Genomic DNA, 15,170 nt, shown 5'->3' with positions numbered 1-15,170 from the left:
GCAGGATCAGCCCTAAGCATCCTAAAGCATCCAAGAAAAGTGTGTATCCAACCTTTGCTTGAAGACTGCCAGTGAGGGAGAGCTCACCACCTCCTTAGGCAGCCCATTCCAAGTCGTGGCAATGCACATGCATACGCATGCAGATCGGAGCATGTTTGCATACATACACTTTGTGTGTTACTAGTTTTACTAGCTGAAGGGAAGGAGGATATTGAAGGCCACCCCTCAACTTTTCCATCCACTTTTTGGCTTCTAAGATTTCAGCCAAACATGTTCACAGGCATAAAGTAGAAAGCTACTTGAAAAAGACTTGGCCATTGAATTTTCACGAAGCTGAATTCTATATCTAGTTTCACATTCTGTATTCTTCCTCACACCCAAACTCCAAATTCTTGTATAACACCCACACAATATTATTTCTTGCCTGAGATCCAAGCCTGAAAAGGGCTTCAAAACTGCTCCTCCAGAGTCTCCCTCAACTTTCATTTGGCTTGGGATTTAAAAGACTAACTACATTTATACCCCACTTTTTTTTTGCCTAATGGGGACCCATAGTGACTTTCTTTTATCCTCACCACAACCCTCTGAGGCAGGTTAGGCCTGTGACTGGTCCAAGGTCACCTAGCGAGTTTCCATAGCAGATTGGGAAACTGATCCTGGGTTTTCCAGGCCCTTTCTCAATTTTTTCACCAATGAGAAACCCCTGAAACATTCTGCAGGCTTCGAGAAACCCCAGAAGCGGCACAATCATGCAGAACATGGTTGGGAAGCATACCTGTGGACACACCCACCCAGGGCCCCACCTTACTCCCTCCAAGCCAATAACTGGCCATTTTTTTTGGTGTGTGTGTGGGGGGGTCAAGATAGAGAGACAGCGACAGAGACAGAGAGTGTCATATGACCCAATGTTTAACAAACAGCCATGCCGATTTTTTGAGGATTATGGGGGGTTGTATTTTATGATGTTTTTAGGATTATGCTGTATTTTATGAGATATTTTATTGGGAACCGCCGCAAGCCAGCTTGCTGAGAGCAGCGGTATAAAAATTCAATTATAAATAAATATATCTAAAATATATATAAAAAATGAATTGACTCCCAGAGCCATCAAGGAACCCCAAGGTTTCACAAAACCCTGGTTGAGAACGCCTGGTCTGACCATTCTGCCATGCAGCCTCTTAGGGCTGATCCTGCGTTGAGCAGGGGGTTGGACTAGATGGCCTGTATGGCCCCTTCCAACTCTATGATTCTACGATTCTATGATTCTATGACAGGCAGACTTGTAATCTCCCTAGAGAAACGTTTGTTTTATGCATGCTGAATAAGGCACTTTCAATGCACTTTGCGGCCAGATTTTACTGTGTGGAATGGCTAAATCCACCCGTACACAATTGTTTATGAAAGCATGAGAAAATCGGCTTGCCTGTCTGGGTGGGAGAGACTGGTTCAATCAAAAGAGCAAGAAAATGTTGTGTTATTGAGTCCCTGCCATGTATCAGCCCCTGTAGTCGGTCACCATTTCCTCCATCACTTTTGGCTCAAAAATCAGAGGAGCACTTCTGGATGTAGGGGGGAGCACTTTCCGTAATCAGGCAGATATCCTCCTTGTTCATGTGGTCTCTGTTCTGATCCACTTTTTCAGCCCATATTCTTACCTTAGAGGCAACTTGGATGCGGAGAGATTCTCTGATGCAATAGATTCCCATTACTCTTTTACAGCCAGTATTAAGGTCCTTTTACAGCTGTTCCCAGAGCCGTTAATCTTTCATGAAAAGCTAATTCTCGTAGGCTGGGTGGCTTTGTGCAAAAGCCTTTAGAGCCATTGAATATCACTGAAGTGCAAAGGGTGGCTATATTACCAGAAGTATCTGCAAATGAAGCTGTTGTTTCCCTGAACTGTAACGTTCCAAATAAAAGGGAGAGCAAAACACGCAAAGAGCTTAGAAGAAGCAAAGAGATGTGAGCTTTTCGGCTGTGCAGCATGGCTAATCCAGATCCAAAAAGAAAGGGGCAGAAAAGGAAGATGATCTCTTAATCTGCCCCTTAATGTTAGACACTGACTAATGTGGCTTTTCTGTTCGATTTTGGAGTCAGTGCATTCTTTGCTGGTTAAGTCAGCCCTCTTCTAATTCCTCGTGTATGTGTGTCTTAACAGAAATTCAAAAGGAGCAGCTTTCTTGAGCAGGTGCACTAAAGGGGCACTTCACCTGCTGAATTTATTTCACCTCATACAGGTATTCAAAGCACAGGATCCCAGCCAGAAGAAAGGTTGTAATTGTAATTCTAGTCCCGTCCCAGCAACCATGTCTCTTCAGATGTTCGGTATATCTCCATCTCCATCTCAGATTTTCCCAGAATGCTCTTTATCTTTGGCCTGGCAGCCCTGGAAACCAGAGCGAGAAGCCCTGGGTGTGGCTGCAGAACTCCAGGGGGCAGTGAGGTCAGCATTCCCCCACCAAATGAGCTTATACAGGCAGGGCTTTCCCACCAGCTTTCCAGGCCTGAAGGAGCAGAACTAAAGTTTGGGATCTATAAAGCCTGGCTTGGCCGCTTTGGAAGCAAGACTTTCCTTTTCTTTCTTCTCTCTGCATCATTCTGCTTGTCTTACTTCAGCCTGTATTTTCTGTCCATACTCATAAGCATCTAACAAGAGAGCAATTGTTGACAGACAAATGTAGAGCTGCAAAGGAAACTCAAACAGCAGAAGGGACCAACAGCAGAAATGGGGTCGGTGTCCAGAATTGACAAGCATCAGGAAATCTGGGGCCAGGATAGGCCAGAGTTGCTTATAATACCTCAGCCTGCATTTCCCCCCCATGTCCTTAGGGTATAACTGCACATGAGTTGGTTCTTCAAGCAAAGGTTCTTCAAGCAAAGGTTGGATACACACTTTTCTTGGATGCTTTAGGATGCTCTGGGCTGATCCTGCATTGAGCAGGGGGTTGGACGAGATGGCCTGTATGGCCCCTTCCAACTCTATGGGCCATTTCGCACGGCTTCAAAGTAGCAGAATGGTTGCTATTTGGAAACGCTACTAATTTGCCATAACCCACGACGTCGTAGACAATCTGCAACAATCCTGAAACCAATCAGCAAAAAGCGCTTCGTTGTGGCGCTTTCAGGGGAATCCAGAAAAGTGGATTCACCCTCCGGATAGCGATACACTCCTGCAACCAATCTGCAACAGTAGCGCTAAAGACCTGTGCGTTACCATTGTTGCTGGTTCTTCAAAGTCCCTCCCCCTGGCTCTCTCCTCCAAACTTCCGGCGAAGCGATCGCCATTTTTTTTTCTCCGAGCGAGCGGGGATAAACGCACCGGCGAGCCTCTTTCTGTTTAGAGGCTTCCCTGGCTTCAGTCCTTCACCTTTAGTCACTAAGCACAAACCACTGAAAAGCCCGTTTGCTGAAATAAAGTCCCTTTATTTTTTACAAATAAATTCAGCCGAAAATCGGGACTGTGAGAGGGGGGGGGGGATTTTTTTTTTATCACTCGAGGCAGCGTGCAAACGATCATACAATCAAACGACAGCTCACATTAGGCAGCTGGATGGGTCTCTCCGTAGCAACGAATCTACCTAGATTCGTTGCTATGGGTCGTTTTTTTTTTTTTAAAACCTTTCTTAAAGGGAAAGGGGCTGTTTGGGAGCATGCTAACGGCTGCCCATTGGCTGCTTGACGGCCAGGGGCGGGACGAGCTTGGCAATAGCGCTTCCTTTCTAGCAATTTCTGCCGAGACCGGAAGCCTGTGGGAAACGCTAAAAAACGCAACTGATTCCACTACAAAGGCAGGTATGCATAACGACGAATTCCACTATTTTAAATGGCGATTTTTCATTCCGCAAACAATTTGCAACAAAGATCCCTGTGCGAAAAGGCCCTATGATTCATGATTCTTATATGCTCTCCCCACAACAGACACCCTGTGAGGGAAGTGAGGCTGAGAGAGCCCTGATATTACTGATGAAGAAGAAGAGTTGGTTCTTATATACCACTTTTCTCTATCAGAGGAATCTCAAAGCGGCTTACAGTCGCCTCCCCTTTCCTCTCCCCACAACAGACACCCTGTGAGGGCGGTGAGGCTGAGAGAGCCCTGATATTACTGCTCATTCAGAACAGCTTGATCAGTGCTGTGGCGAGCACTGATACATATCGTGTCACAGGTCTACTACTAGACTCTCAGTCAAACATATATTGGGGAAACTCAACTTTAAAAGTGTTCATTTGCAAGGGTTTCCTTCCCACCTCATTTTCCCTACCAGAAAGGCAAACAGGTGAGCTTTTTGCCCCCTTTTTTTCTGGGTCCACATTCCCTAGAAGGGACAACCCCACCACCTTACCTTCTGCTGACAAAAGAGGATTGGGAGGAAAACAGGAGATTCTTCTACCCCCCCTCCCCCCAGCACCAAACAAATTAGCACTTGTTAAGGTGGGTTATCCTGATGTACGTCTGCCTGCAATCCAGTCACACATACATGACCTGACACATATCAGGCCTGTTGTCTAGCTTGGCTTCCATTCTTCACATGGGCAAAAGTGTTCATCTTGTCTTATGTGGGGTATTTTTACCCCTTGCTGTGCTGAATGGGAGAAGTGGTGATGAGGCAAAACACAAGCCTCTGGCATAGATCACACCTTTTTTACTTCCCCCCAATTATAGGATGCTATTATAAGCTGTTAGGTCGTTCTGCCCCTTCACAGTTTAAGGATGTTTAATTGGGTGGGGATGTTTAATTAGGATGAAAGTGCTTTCCCTCTGATCCTAATTATCTCACCTCCAAAGGCCTTTTTGGTTGAAAGTTGTCAGTGCTCTTTATAGCATTCTGGACTGTCCCACACAGTACGGAACAGGACAGGAATTACAAATTGAAAATACTATACCAAGCAGGCCGTTTTTCATCCCTCTCAATTCCCCCAATACCTAATTCTCAACTGCCTCAGCATTGCATGGAACAGTGCAGCGATCATGCTCAGTGCTCATAAAGTAAGTTTTGGATGAGGGCCAGAATCATAGAATTGGAAGGGGTCCACCAGGGTCATCTAGTCCAACCCCCTGCACACTGCATGAACTCACAACTAACTGCCCACCCACAGTGACCCCAATTTCATGCCCAAGTGATCTCCCCACCAAAAATCTCCAGAATCCAGCCTGCCCTGGAGGGAATTCACCTACCATCCCACAGTGGTGATGAGCAATTCCCTAGGTATGCAAGGAAGGGCCACAAGAGACAAACACTGGCACATCCCTTCCTGCCCACCCACTCAAAATTTGCCCAAGTGAGTTTCTTCTCTTCATTGTTTTAATTAGAAAACTGGTATTTACTGCATACCCAAGGGGTCCCTGTCCCCCCCCCAAAAAGCACCCCTCTTATGTGTGAGTTTGCCCACGGTTTCTTTGCCCTATGGCTAAGCACAGCACCATCAGATTCACAAGGTCGTCGAGCTAAGGGTGAAAGGATGCTGTAGAAGCTCTTTCTGAGGTACAGCTTATACTCTTAACCACTATGCTAGATCTTGGGCATGTTTCCGTGAAAATTAAGGGATTATTTTGGAGCTAGGGTGAGGGTCAGAACGTCCCTCTGTAATAAAGAAGAATTCAAGGTGAGGCAGGGTGGGGTGAGCATATGGGAGAAATTGCATTTGTCTCTACCTGTCTTCATGAAGATTGGTAAATGAACAACACTACACAAGCATTCTGTGTGCTCAAACAGATGTCGATTGTGTATTTTAGCACGCAGAAGATCTTTGTTTTCATTTTTAAGTAGGTTTCTAGTCCTCATAACTGCAGAGGCGCATTTGGGGAAAGAACGTGGGTTACTTCAAAAGGGTTGGATGGAAGGATGGCTTCAAATCCCATCTCTGCCATGGAGCTCCCTGGGTGGCCTTGAACCAGTTACTCTCTCCTGGCGTGACCTTCCTCAGGCAGCTGCTGTGGGGAGGCAGTGGGAGAGCCAGAGCCACATAAGCTACCACAACCTCCTTGGCGGAAGCGTGTGATTAAAAGGCATATAGAGAAAGTATGTGGGCTGCAGCTGGTATTAGCTTAGAAGCTGGGCTGGGTGTGATTTGTAGCAGGCAAGGCCTTTACTGCCCTTACTCCATACAAGTGAACATTGGAAACTGCGATGTACCTTCAGACCCTTGGTCCGTGTTGCCCCACACTGTTCTGACTAACAGCAGTCGCTCCACATTCCCAGGCAGAGAAAAATCTTCTCCTTTATCTGAGCTCCTTTTAAGAGCAGATGCCAGGAACCAAACCTGGGACCTTTGGCAGAGACAAGCTGGTGCTCTGCCCCTCTTTGTGACTAGCCGCAAAAATTAGGGGGTTGGGGGGAGAGCAGGGAGCCAGTATGTTTAAACTTAGCTTGTTGCATCATGGAAAAATGTAGCTTTTCTTGGGACATTTTTTTGTGAGGGATACTTTTGTTCCAGAATTTAGATTTTGAGATTCTTTTTAGCATGATACATGGAATGTCCTTCTGGGTCTGGCATATGATTCCCCTAAGGCTTCTGCATCCATTTATCTGACCCTTTAATCTTGCCTCGCCTGTAGGGCACCAAGCGTTGTTAGGGCACCCTTTTTCTTTTTCCTTGGGCTTCCTTCTCATGTTTTGGTTTTTCAGTCAGTGAATCCTATTGATTCTGAAACAACTTCATTCCAGGTAGCTTCTGACTGATCCCCACAAGGATATTGCAGGATCTTCCCTCCATTTGAAGGGGCAGGGGGCTGTGTTTGCTTTCCAAGTAGTTCTCCGGATCTTTTAGCTCCAATGGAGATTCAGTGATTTAGGAAAGCACATTCCTGCCCATTGATTATTGATTATAAAAAGACTAGGGGCCAAGCCCCTTGCATTCAAGAATACAGTGGGCACTAGATTAGGGGGGTGGAGGGGAAGAATTCTGCGGATGGCTTCCCCCCCCCCAAGGACCTGAAAAGGCTGCAGACAGCTATTAGGGAACTCACCGGCAGGGGCAGCTCTCACGCAGCAGGGATCTGCAGCCTCCGAGCCTCAAAGGGAAGTGGAAGGAGGGGGTGGTCGGGTGGGAGACGGAAGGCGATTGGCTGGCCACTGGACAGACATGCAAGCCGGTTGGAGGAGGAGGCACTCAGGGGCGGGACAGCTGCCCTGAGAGGGTGTTAAGCACTGGCACTTAAGCCATGAGACATGCTCCTCCTCCAAGTCCGTACCAGAAATATATAGTGGAACAGATGTGAGAATGTTAGAATTTAGCACTCTCTCACTCTTGCACTCCACACACAAACAAATTTAGGCTTTGGAGGGGGTGTGTGTATATATGCATATATGTTCATACGTTTGTCTTCTTCTCTTCTGACTGCCTTCACCTTTCTCAAACATTATTGTCTTTTCCAGGGACTCTTGTCTTCTCATAAGGTGACTAAATCATGTTCTTTGCCTAGGTACAAAGCACAAGACTATCCTGGAAGCGCGCAGTGGATTGGGGCCTATCAAGGCATATCCACGCCTCAGCCCCACGGCTGGAGGGGAGCCAGGCAGCCAAGACCCCAGTGCTCAGGAGAGAACCTTCCACTGTGAAATTTGCAATGTCAAAGTCAATTCGGAGATTCAACTCAAACAGGTACCGGAGCCACTTGTGATGGGGTGCCTTGATCTTCCTTATAGAGAGCCAGCTTGGTGTCGTGGTTAGGAGCGCAGACTTCTAATCTGGCGAGCTGGGCTTGATTCTCCACTCACTCACATGCAGCCAGATGGGTGACCTTGGGCTCGCCACAGCACTGATAAAGCTGTTCTGACCAAGCAGTAATATCAGGGCTTTCTCAGCCTCCCCTCCCTCACAGGGTGTCTGTTGTGGGGAGAGGAAGGGAAGGTAATTGTAAGCCGCTTTGAGGCTCCTTTGGGTACAGAAAAGCGGCATATAAGAACAAACTCTTCTTCTTCTTATGGAGACTTCTCCTGCAACTAGGATGTAGGTCTGTTTGGGTACAGAGTTTGGATGGGGACTCAGCCCCCAAAACTCATTTTTCTCGATACTCATTATGGAACACATGAAATAAGTGCTAAACCCAATGCCTGTGGGAATACACAAAGTATGTTTGTTTCTTATGTATTTTTTATTTGGATTGTCGAATTATACAGTGGACTAAGTTCAATGTATAATTCTTTATGTTTCATGTAAACCACCCTGAGCCTCAGGGGAGGGCGGGATAGAACTATAATAAAATAAATAAATTTTTATATCACGCATCCTCAGCTCTGGGCAGTGTACAAGATATACTGAATACACTTAAAGTTCATGAATTGTTAAAGCAATTTAAAACACAGTTCAAAACAACTTCCAAATAGGAGAAAACAACTTCAGATTTAAAAGCCTAGCTCTGGCTAATCCAAGAATTTATATCTCTTACTGTTACTATGTGTAACAGCAGCTGATCTATACATTTTTGCCATTAGCGAGATGTATCTACACAGGAAGCTGCCTTAGCCCAGACCAGGGGTAGTCAAACTGCGGCCCTCCAGATGTCCATGGACTACAATTCCCAGGAGCCCCTGCCAGCAAATGCAGGGGCTGGAGGGGCCGCAGTTTGACTACCCCTGGCCCAGACCATCTGTGTATCCAAGTCATTACTGTGGGGGTGGCCAAACTGTGGCTCTCCAGATGTCCGTGGACTACAATTCCCATGAGCCCCTGCCAGCAAACGCTGGCAGGGGCTCATGGGAATTGTAGTCCACGGACATCTGGAGAGCCATTATTTGGCCACCCATGGATACTGAACAGCAGCCTCCGTCCAAGGTCTCAGGATGAAGCCTTTTCACGTCGCCCACTACTTGACCCCCCTTTTACCTGGGGATGCAAGTAATTGAGCCGGGGTCCTTCCGCATACCTAATGGAGGTTCTACCACTGAACCACTTGAAGCACAGAAGACAGCTGCCTGGACATCTTGAGTCCCCAAATCTTAAACATTTAAGTTCTGTCACTGGGGCAGAGTATCACCAGGCTGGCAGGGGCTCATGGTCATTGTAGTCCACGGGCATCTGGAGCACCACAGTTTGGCCACCCTCGCATCTAATAAAGGTAAAGGTATCCCCTGTGCAAGCACCGGTTCACGCCCTCTAGCGTTTTCATGGCAGACTCAATACAGGGTGGTTTGCCAGTGCCTTCCCCAGTCATTACCGTTCACATCTAATAGCTGTGCCAATAAGCAAGCGGGAACGTCAGGTTTCCTCCCTAGTAGCTGCATCGGGGCTCATGGAGGGAGTTTGGGGGTAATCCCATTTGCACGGCAGGATTCCTCAGTCCTTTTTAAAGTATGACCTCTGGTTCTTCCTCTGTGTTTTCCAGCACATTTCCAGCCGGCGGCACCGGGACGGCGTAGCTGGGAAGCCCAACCCTCTGTTGAGTCGGCACAAGAAGCAGCGAGGCCTGGCAGAGCTGCCGGTGAGTTGGAAACCTGGGCTGGGATCATTGGGGGAGGGAGGGGGGGCACTGCCACGTAGGGGGATATTGAATAGCTGACTTGCAGTAGTGTTTGATAACAGGCCTCTCCTGGACCGGATGACAAAACGGAACAAGCAGATCTAAAACGTTCCGGGACTAGATTTCCATTGCAGAGTCTTATTGCAGCTTCAGCGTTTTTTTTTTTTTTTTTTTGTGGCATTTCATCACAGTTGGAGGAACTTTCTTTCCAAATTCCACTTCACCCCACAGGGCTCGGACAGGCAGGAAGAAGATTGCTGGCCTTGGCAGTCTCTGTTTGCCCCGAGGTCATGCAAGGAAGGGAGGGCATTGAACCCTTCAGCCTCAGCTCGGCTTCCGCATTCCAAACTGGATGCCGGGCTTTGTGGTTACCATTTAAGGGAGAAAACCCACTATCGTTTCTCCGTTTAAAACGCTAATAATAGTTGGGAGCCTGGGTTTCAAATAACAGAACCTAGAGGAGGATGAAGGGTTAAGCACCTTATTTGTTTGCATGCATGGCCCCGAGGAAAATTGGAGTTGCACAAGCCTACAGTTTGCCTTTTACAAATCGAAGGAGATGAGTGATCTTTGTCCGGTCTGTTTGAACCCTCAGATCAGCCTTTCTCAACTTTTTGACTGTTGAGAAAGCCCTGAAACGTTCTTCAGGCTTTGAGAAACCCCAGAAGTGGCATGATGATGCACAATATGGTTGGGAAGCAGAGCTGTGGACACGCCCACCAGGGACCCTCCTCATCCCATCCCCTCCAGGCCCATTATTGGCCGGGGCGGGGGTCAATATCACTATGGTCATATCAACCAATAAATGTTTAACATATTTATATATATATACTAGCCTTAAAGCCTGCTGTAGGAGAAATACAGCGGGCTGCAACGGGATGCTTTAGGATGCTTTGGGCTGATCCTGCATTGAGCAGGGGGTTGGACTAGATGGCCTGTATGGCCCCTTCCAACTCTATGATTCTGTGATTCTGTAATTCTGGGAGGGCGTGTTGGGAGGGGGTGCTCCCCTTCCCCCATGGGGCAGAAATCCCTCAAGCGGCTTCCCGGCCCAAAGGGGAAGGGCAGCCATCCCTCCCTGCCAGACTTCTCGGCAGGCTGGGGTGGCCAGGAGTGCAATGGCGGTGAGTTCGCCAGAGTGCGCCTGGCTGGGCTGGAGGACCGGGCCCTATCCAGACTGTGGCCCAATCGGGAGGGACTTTACACACCTCCTGATTGGGCCGAAGATTGGACAGGCCCCACCCACTCTCTGCCCACGTACCCCTTAGCTTTTTACATTATACAGCGTAGCTGTTACACACATCCATTCACGAAACCCTGGCTGAGAAAGCCTGCCATAGATGAATGGGAATGTGAACACGGGTCTCCTTCCTCACCTTACGTTGCCTTACCCGTCTGCCTCCGCAGGGCGCCTTGGCCTTCCCAAAGGAGCTTCCCAAGTCACTGGCAGCTGGGCTGCTGCCCAACCCGCTGGCCGTAGCCGCAGCCATGGCAGCCGCCGCTTCCACGCCGCTGACGCTGCGACCAGCTCCGACGCCGCCGCTGCTGCAGGGCCCACCGCTGACGCACCCGCTTCTGCGCCCAGCCCCGGGGCCCATCCGAACTGCACATGGGCCCATCCTCTTCTCGCCGTACTGATGCCGCCTGTCCGCCCACCCGCCTGCCACAATCCCAGGACTCCTGGCACCACTGGAACCGCCCCCCCGGCAACTAGCAACCGGCCCCGGCATCGTCGCACGGCGTCCAGCCTCATCCAATGGGAGCGATCTACCTTTTTTTTTTTGTTTTTGTCTTCTTCTTCTTTGTAACTGGAAATGGAATTATTTTTCTGAGAAGAGAAAAGGGACAATCCCACCCCTCCGCGCACATGCCGCCCCGCTCCCCACACCCATCCGGGGTCCCGGCCAAATCTGCACAAGCGCTGGGTCCCCCCCACGGGCTGGGACGGGGCGCGTCCCTGTGTGTGCGTGCATGCGTGTACGCGTGTGTGTCCGTCACATCGCCTGAGGTACGAAAGGCCGGAGCGTGGGAGTGCCTCCCCCGGGGACTCCGTGGAGCATCGAAACGGGGAGGCAGTTCTGGTTCCTCAGGGACTGATCAGCAAGCAATCTCCTTTCATCCCAGAGCTAAGGAGGGGGGGGCCTCTGGGCCCCACCCCCACCCATACAAGCCATTGTCCACTTGCACTGAGAGGTGGAGGGGGGTTGTGCGTGTTTGTGTGTGTGTGTGTGTGTGTGTGTGTGCGTGTGCGTGTGCGGGACAGAAGACAGGGCCTCCGGAAACAGAGCCCCTATTGCAATAAAGCTGGCCGGCACGTCCGTGTACATATCTCCCCCACCCCACCCCCGGTTTTCCCTCTTGCTCTCTCCCCTGTGCTGGCCCTCCCCCTCACTGCGCTTCCATGCAACGGGGCCTCCGTAGACCCCCTCACTGCTGCACCTCGACAAGAGACTGGCAGAGCAAGAACTGTGCTCCCAATTCCCGTCCCCCCCCCTGCCCTCCCTCACTATGAGGCAGACAGATATTAAGAGCCCAGCATAGACGGCATCTTCTCCTCTGCAGTACTCTGGACCCGGATCAAGCACCCCTGTCCCCCCCCCCAACCCCACCCCATGAAAGGGAAGATCGCGGGAAATGGGGCTGTTTGCTTTTAATTTTAGTTTTTGGAAAATCGACCGCCATCTCGGTTTTAAAGTTGATTTTTATAATCACGTCTGGAGGCTCCACAAAATATCCCTCACCTGATCTTGGAAGACTGTGCCCGGGAACAGGGTTGAGAGGCTGTGGAACGGGACTTATCCTGCTCCAAGCGCAGGTGTTTCTGTTCACCTGGCCAGGAGTGTAGGTGGTTTAGCGTGGATTCCCAGTCCCTCCAGTGACGAAGGTCAGGGCTGTCACATAAGGATCTGCTTGCATCTGCCTCCCCTCTGCCTGTAGGCCTTTCCTTTGGGTAGTTTGTGCCGTTGCCATGGTAGCACAACATCCTCCCCCCTTCCCTTTACTGCTTCCCTAGAGTTGGGTCCCCTCTCCTCTGCCCCTTTCTTGAGTGGGTGGGACATGAACAGGGAGGCCAGGTCATTTCCTGGAGCGTTAAACAGCCTCTTCTTCTGCGGGGGCCCCCTCGCCCCGAGGACCGAACCCACCCGGAGTGTGTAAAATTCCAGCTGCTTGTTAAATTCCCTGGCACACATCCTAGCTGGCTCACATTGGTGGATTGTGTCTGTGTGTGCATTCATTTGTGTGCTGATTAACGGAGCGGCTGAGGGTTTCTCCCCTCTCGCTCGCTCGCTCCTTCTCTCTCACACACGCACCACGGCCTACACTTTCCCTTCTCCCTGAGTAGAACAATGCGAGGCCCAGAAGAGAATCCCTCAGCCCAGGGAGGAAGGTCTTCCATGCCGTGGCCATACGCCGGCCGCACGATTCTCCCCCTGCCCCCCGCGTCCCTTACAAAACTGTGACTGAAGTTCAGAGCAATAGAGATACTGGCATGCGGGTGGGAAGGGGACCCACTTCCCCACTCCCAGCTGGCATGGATCATGCCAGGCCTGCCCCCATATTACCTCAGACCACCAAGCGACCCGCCCCTCTCCCTCCACCTGTTCTGCCCCACCCCCACCCCCACCCCCACCCCGGTGTCCCGTTCACCCCAGAGTGTCTGTCTCTCCGTCCGCCATCTGTCTATCCATGCTAGATTCTCTCTCTGCCCCTGACCCCTCTCTTTTTCTTGCTGATACCGATGCCTTTCTGCTTCGTCCCACATGGCACCTTTTACCCCCCCCCCCTCCTTTCCCCAACGACAATAAAAGAAGTGATAAGGCTCATTCACGTCTGCCTTCGGTCTCTCTTTGTGTTTGTCAGGGGCTCGAAATTTGCGCTTTAAGGCTGACGGCTAGCCTGGCAGGTTATCGTGGACCAGTGCTCTGAGGCCTGCCAGGTTCAGATGGGGCTAGAGGTGTGCAAAATCAGCATTTGTGGCCAAAGGAAAACCACTGGATTGGCTGGGCTGGGGCTGGGGCTGGGGCTTAAAGGCTGGGCTGGGCTGGGGCCTCCTGACTTTTCCAAGTCTCTAGGTAAGATCCTCGAGATCCTGAGATTGGGAACACTGTGAGGGCAATCTGGCTGTGACATCTGTCACCCCATTGATCGCTAGGGTTGATTCGGTGGGTCTGGTTGGTTAGACAGGTGTCCTCTACCTACCTCTCCACTTCAGGTGCATCCCTCCCAAAGCTGCACACTCGCAAGTAGAAGGAGTGTACTATTCTTTGGTTAAGGGCCTACAATAGCTGCACTCCCCAGCTAGAAGCTCCAAACAAGCTCATGGTCCTGTTATGAATATACAGCCGTAGTCTGAGAGTATTACTGTACATAGTGGAGGAGATCTCTCCAGTGCTTTGGGCAGTGGGACTTTTGAGCCGGGGTAAAGCAACTTCAATTTTTTACTGGCAGCGGGTCTTTCAGAGGGGCTGTAAGTGAAAGGAGGGACTATGCTGGACAGTTTCTTATGGATACACCATCCTGGCCTCCGGCAGCTTGCTTTCACGGTTTGTTTGGCGAGAAGCTCCCTCTCCCAGCTTCCGGCCCTAAGCTGCCAACTGATAGAAATCCCAAAATGGAAGACCTGCTCCCTAATCTCTTTGCAAAGCGGCTGAGCTGGGTTGGGAATAGTTTGGCTGCGCTGAGCTCAGCTCTTGCAACATATTTATTTAAGTAAATAAATGAATAATATTGCTATTATGCTTTAACTAGGGGCCAAGCCCATTGCATTTAGGAATACAACGGACGCTAGATTGGGGGGTGGAATGGAAGAACTCTGTGGACAGCCCCCCTCACCCCCCACCCCCAGGACCTAAAAGGGCTGCAGAACGCAGAAAGTTCCTGTAGGGCCCTTGCAAAATAACGAGACCCATACCAAATTGTAATGCAGCTTCTGTGCAGGCGAGATTCCCACTGGATTTTGGGGATGCTACTCACTGCATTCCTAACGAGATGCGGTTGAATTCAGCGGCAGGTAGTGCTGATTAAGACACCAACTTGTCCTGGGGTGACCATGCAAACTGCTCAGATTTGGGGGACTGGTTTTAGGGATGCCAGTCCCCAGGTGGGACCTGGGGATCCCCCGGTTTTACAGCTCATGTCCAGGTGATAGAGATCAGTTCCCCCAGAAAAAAATTGCTGCTTTGGAGGGTGGTTTTTTTTTTTAAATCTGCACAGTCAATCCGAAGTATTTCTTGGTAAAAGCCCCACCTAGCTCACCTTTCTTGGCAAGCACCAGGAAAGGTGCCGGTGTACACCTTGGGACCCATGGACACCATGTTGGGGCCCCCTTGGTTAAAGATTGCATTCAATCCAGACTGTCTTCATATTTCGCATCTTTGCAGCCATGGGTTCTTCTTGGGCTGGTCTGCAGGTTGCACAGCTGATGACTGCGGTCGGTGTGATTCACGTGATACCCAAGGGTATTCCAGAATCTCCTTCACAACATTTCTCATTCTTCTGGCTACAAACTTCCGGATCGGGAGCTGATCCTGATTTACATTTGGCCTTCTAAGGCCCATTATGCACGGAGGGGAAGGTCCACATTCGGGGTGGAATGGCGTCGCCTAAAATCACCGATAACGCACGGAGCCGGCTGCAACCGGCCGCAGATTCGGTGCAGGTCGCCAAAAAAGCCGCGTTAGCGAAACGAGGAAGAAACGAGGAAGAAAGCGGAGCT

The 15,170-nt window shown here is 50.0% G+C and overlaps 1 protein-coding gene across 9 annotated transcripts in view; it reads left to right on the top strand.

Moving 5' to 3' along the window:
• ZNF385A (zinc finger protein 385A) overlaps nt 1–13,282 on the top strand; it is a 238,801-nt gene extending 225,519 nt beyond the window's left edge. For all 9 annotated transcript variants that reach the window (XM_077329094.1, XM_077329092.1, XM_077329093.1 and 6 more), the window contains 3 exons: nt 7,418–7,596; nt 9,320–9,415; nt 10,862–13,282. In XM_077329094.1, coding sequence (XP_077185209.1) covers nt 7,418–7,596; nt 9,320–9,415; nt 10,862–11,092 — 506 coding nt within the window. In that variant the 3' untranslated portion in view covers nt 11,093–13,282. The remainder of the gene's footprint in view (nt 1–7,417; nt 7,597–9,319; nt 9,416–10,861) is intronic.
• Nucleotides 13,283–15,170: the final 1,888 nt, after the last annotated feature.

This window comes from Paroedura picta, chromosome 3, assembly GCF_049243985.1.
Source record: "Paroedura picta isolate Pp20150507F chromosome 3, Ppicta_v3.0, whole genome shotgun sequence".
In the NCBI taxonomy this organism is placed as follows: domain Eukaryota; kingdom Metazoa; phylum Chordata; class Lepidosauria; order Squamata; family Gekkonidae; genus Paroedura; species Paroedura picta.
This window is presented reverse-complemented; position numbering and strand designations above follow the sequence as displayed.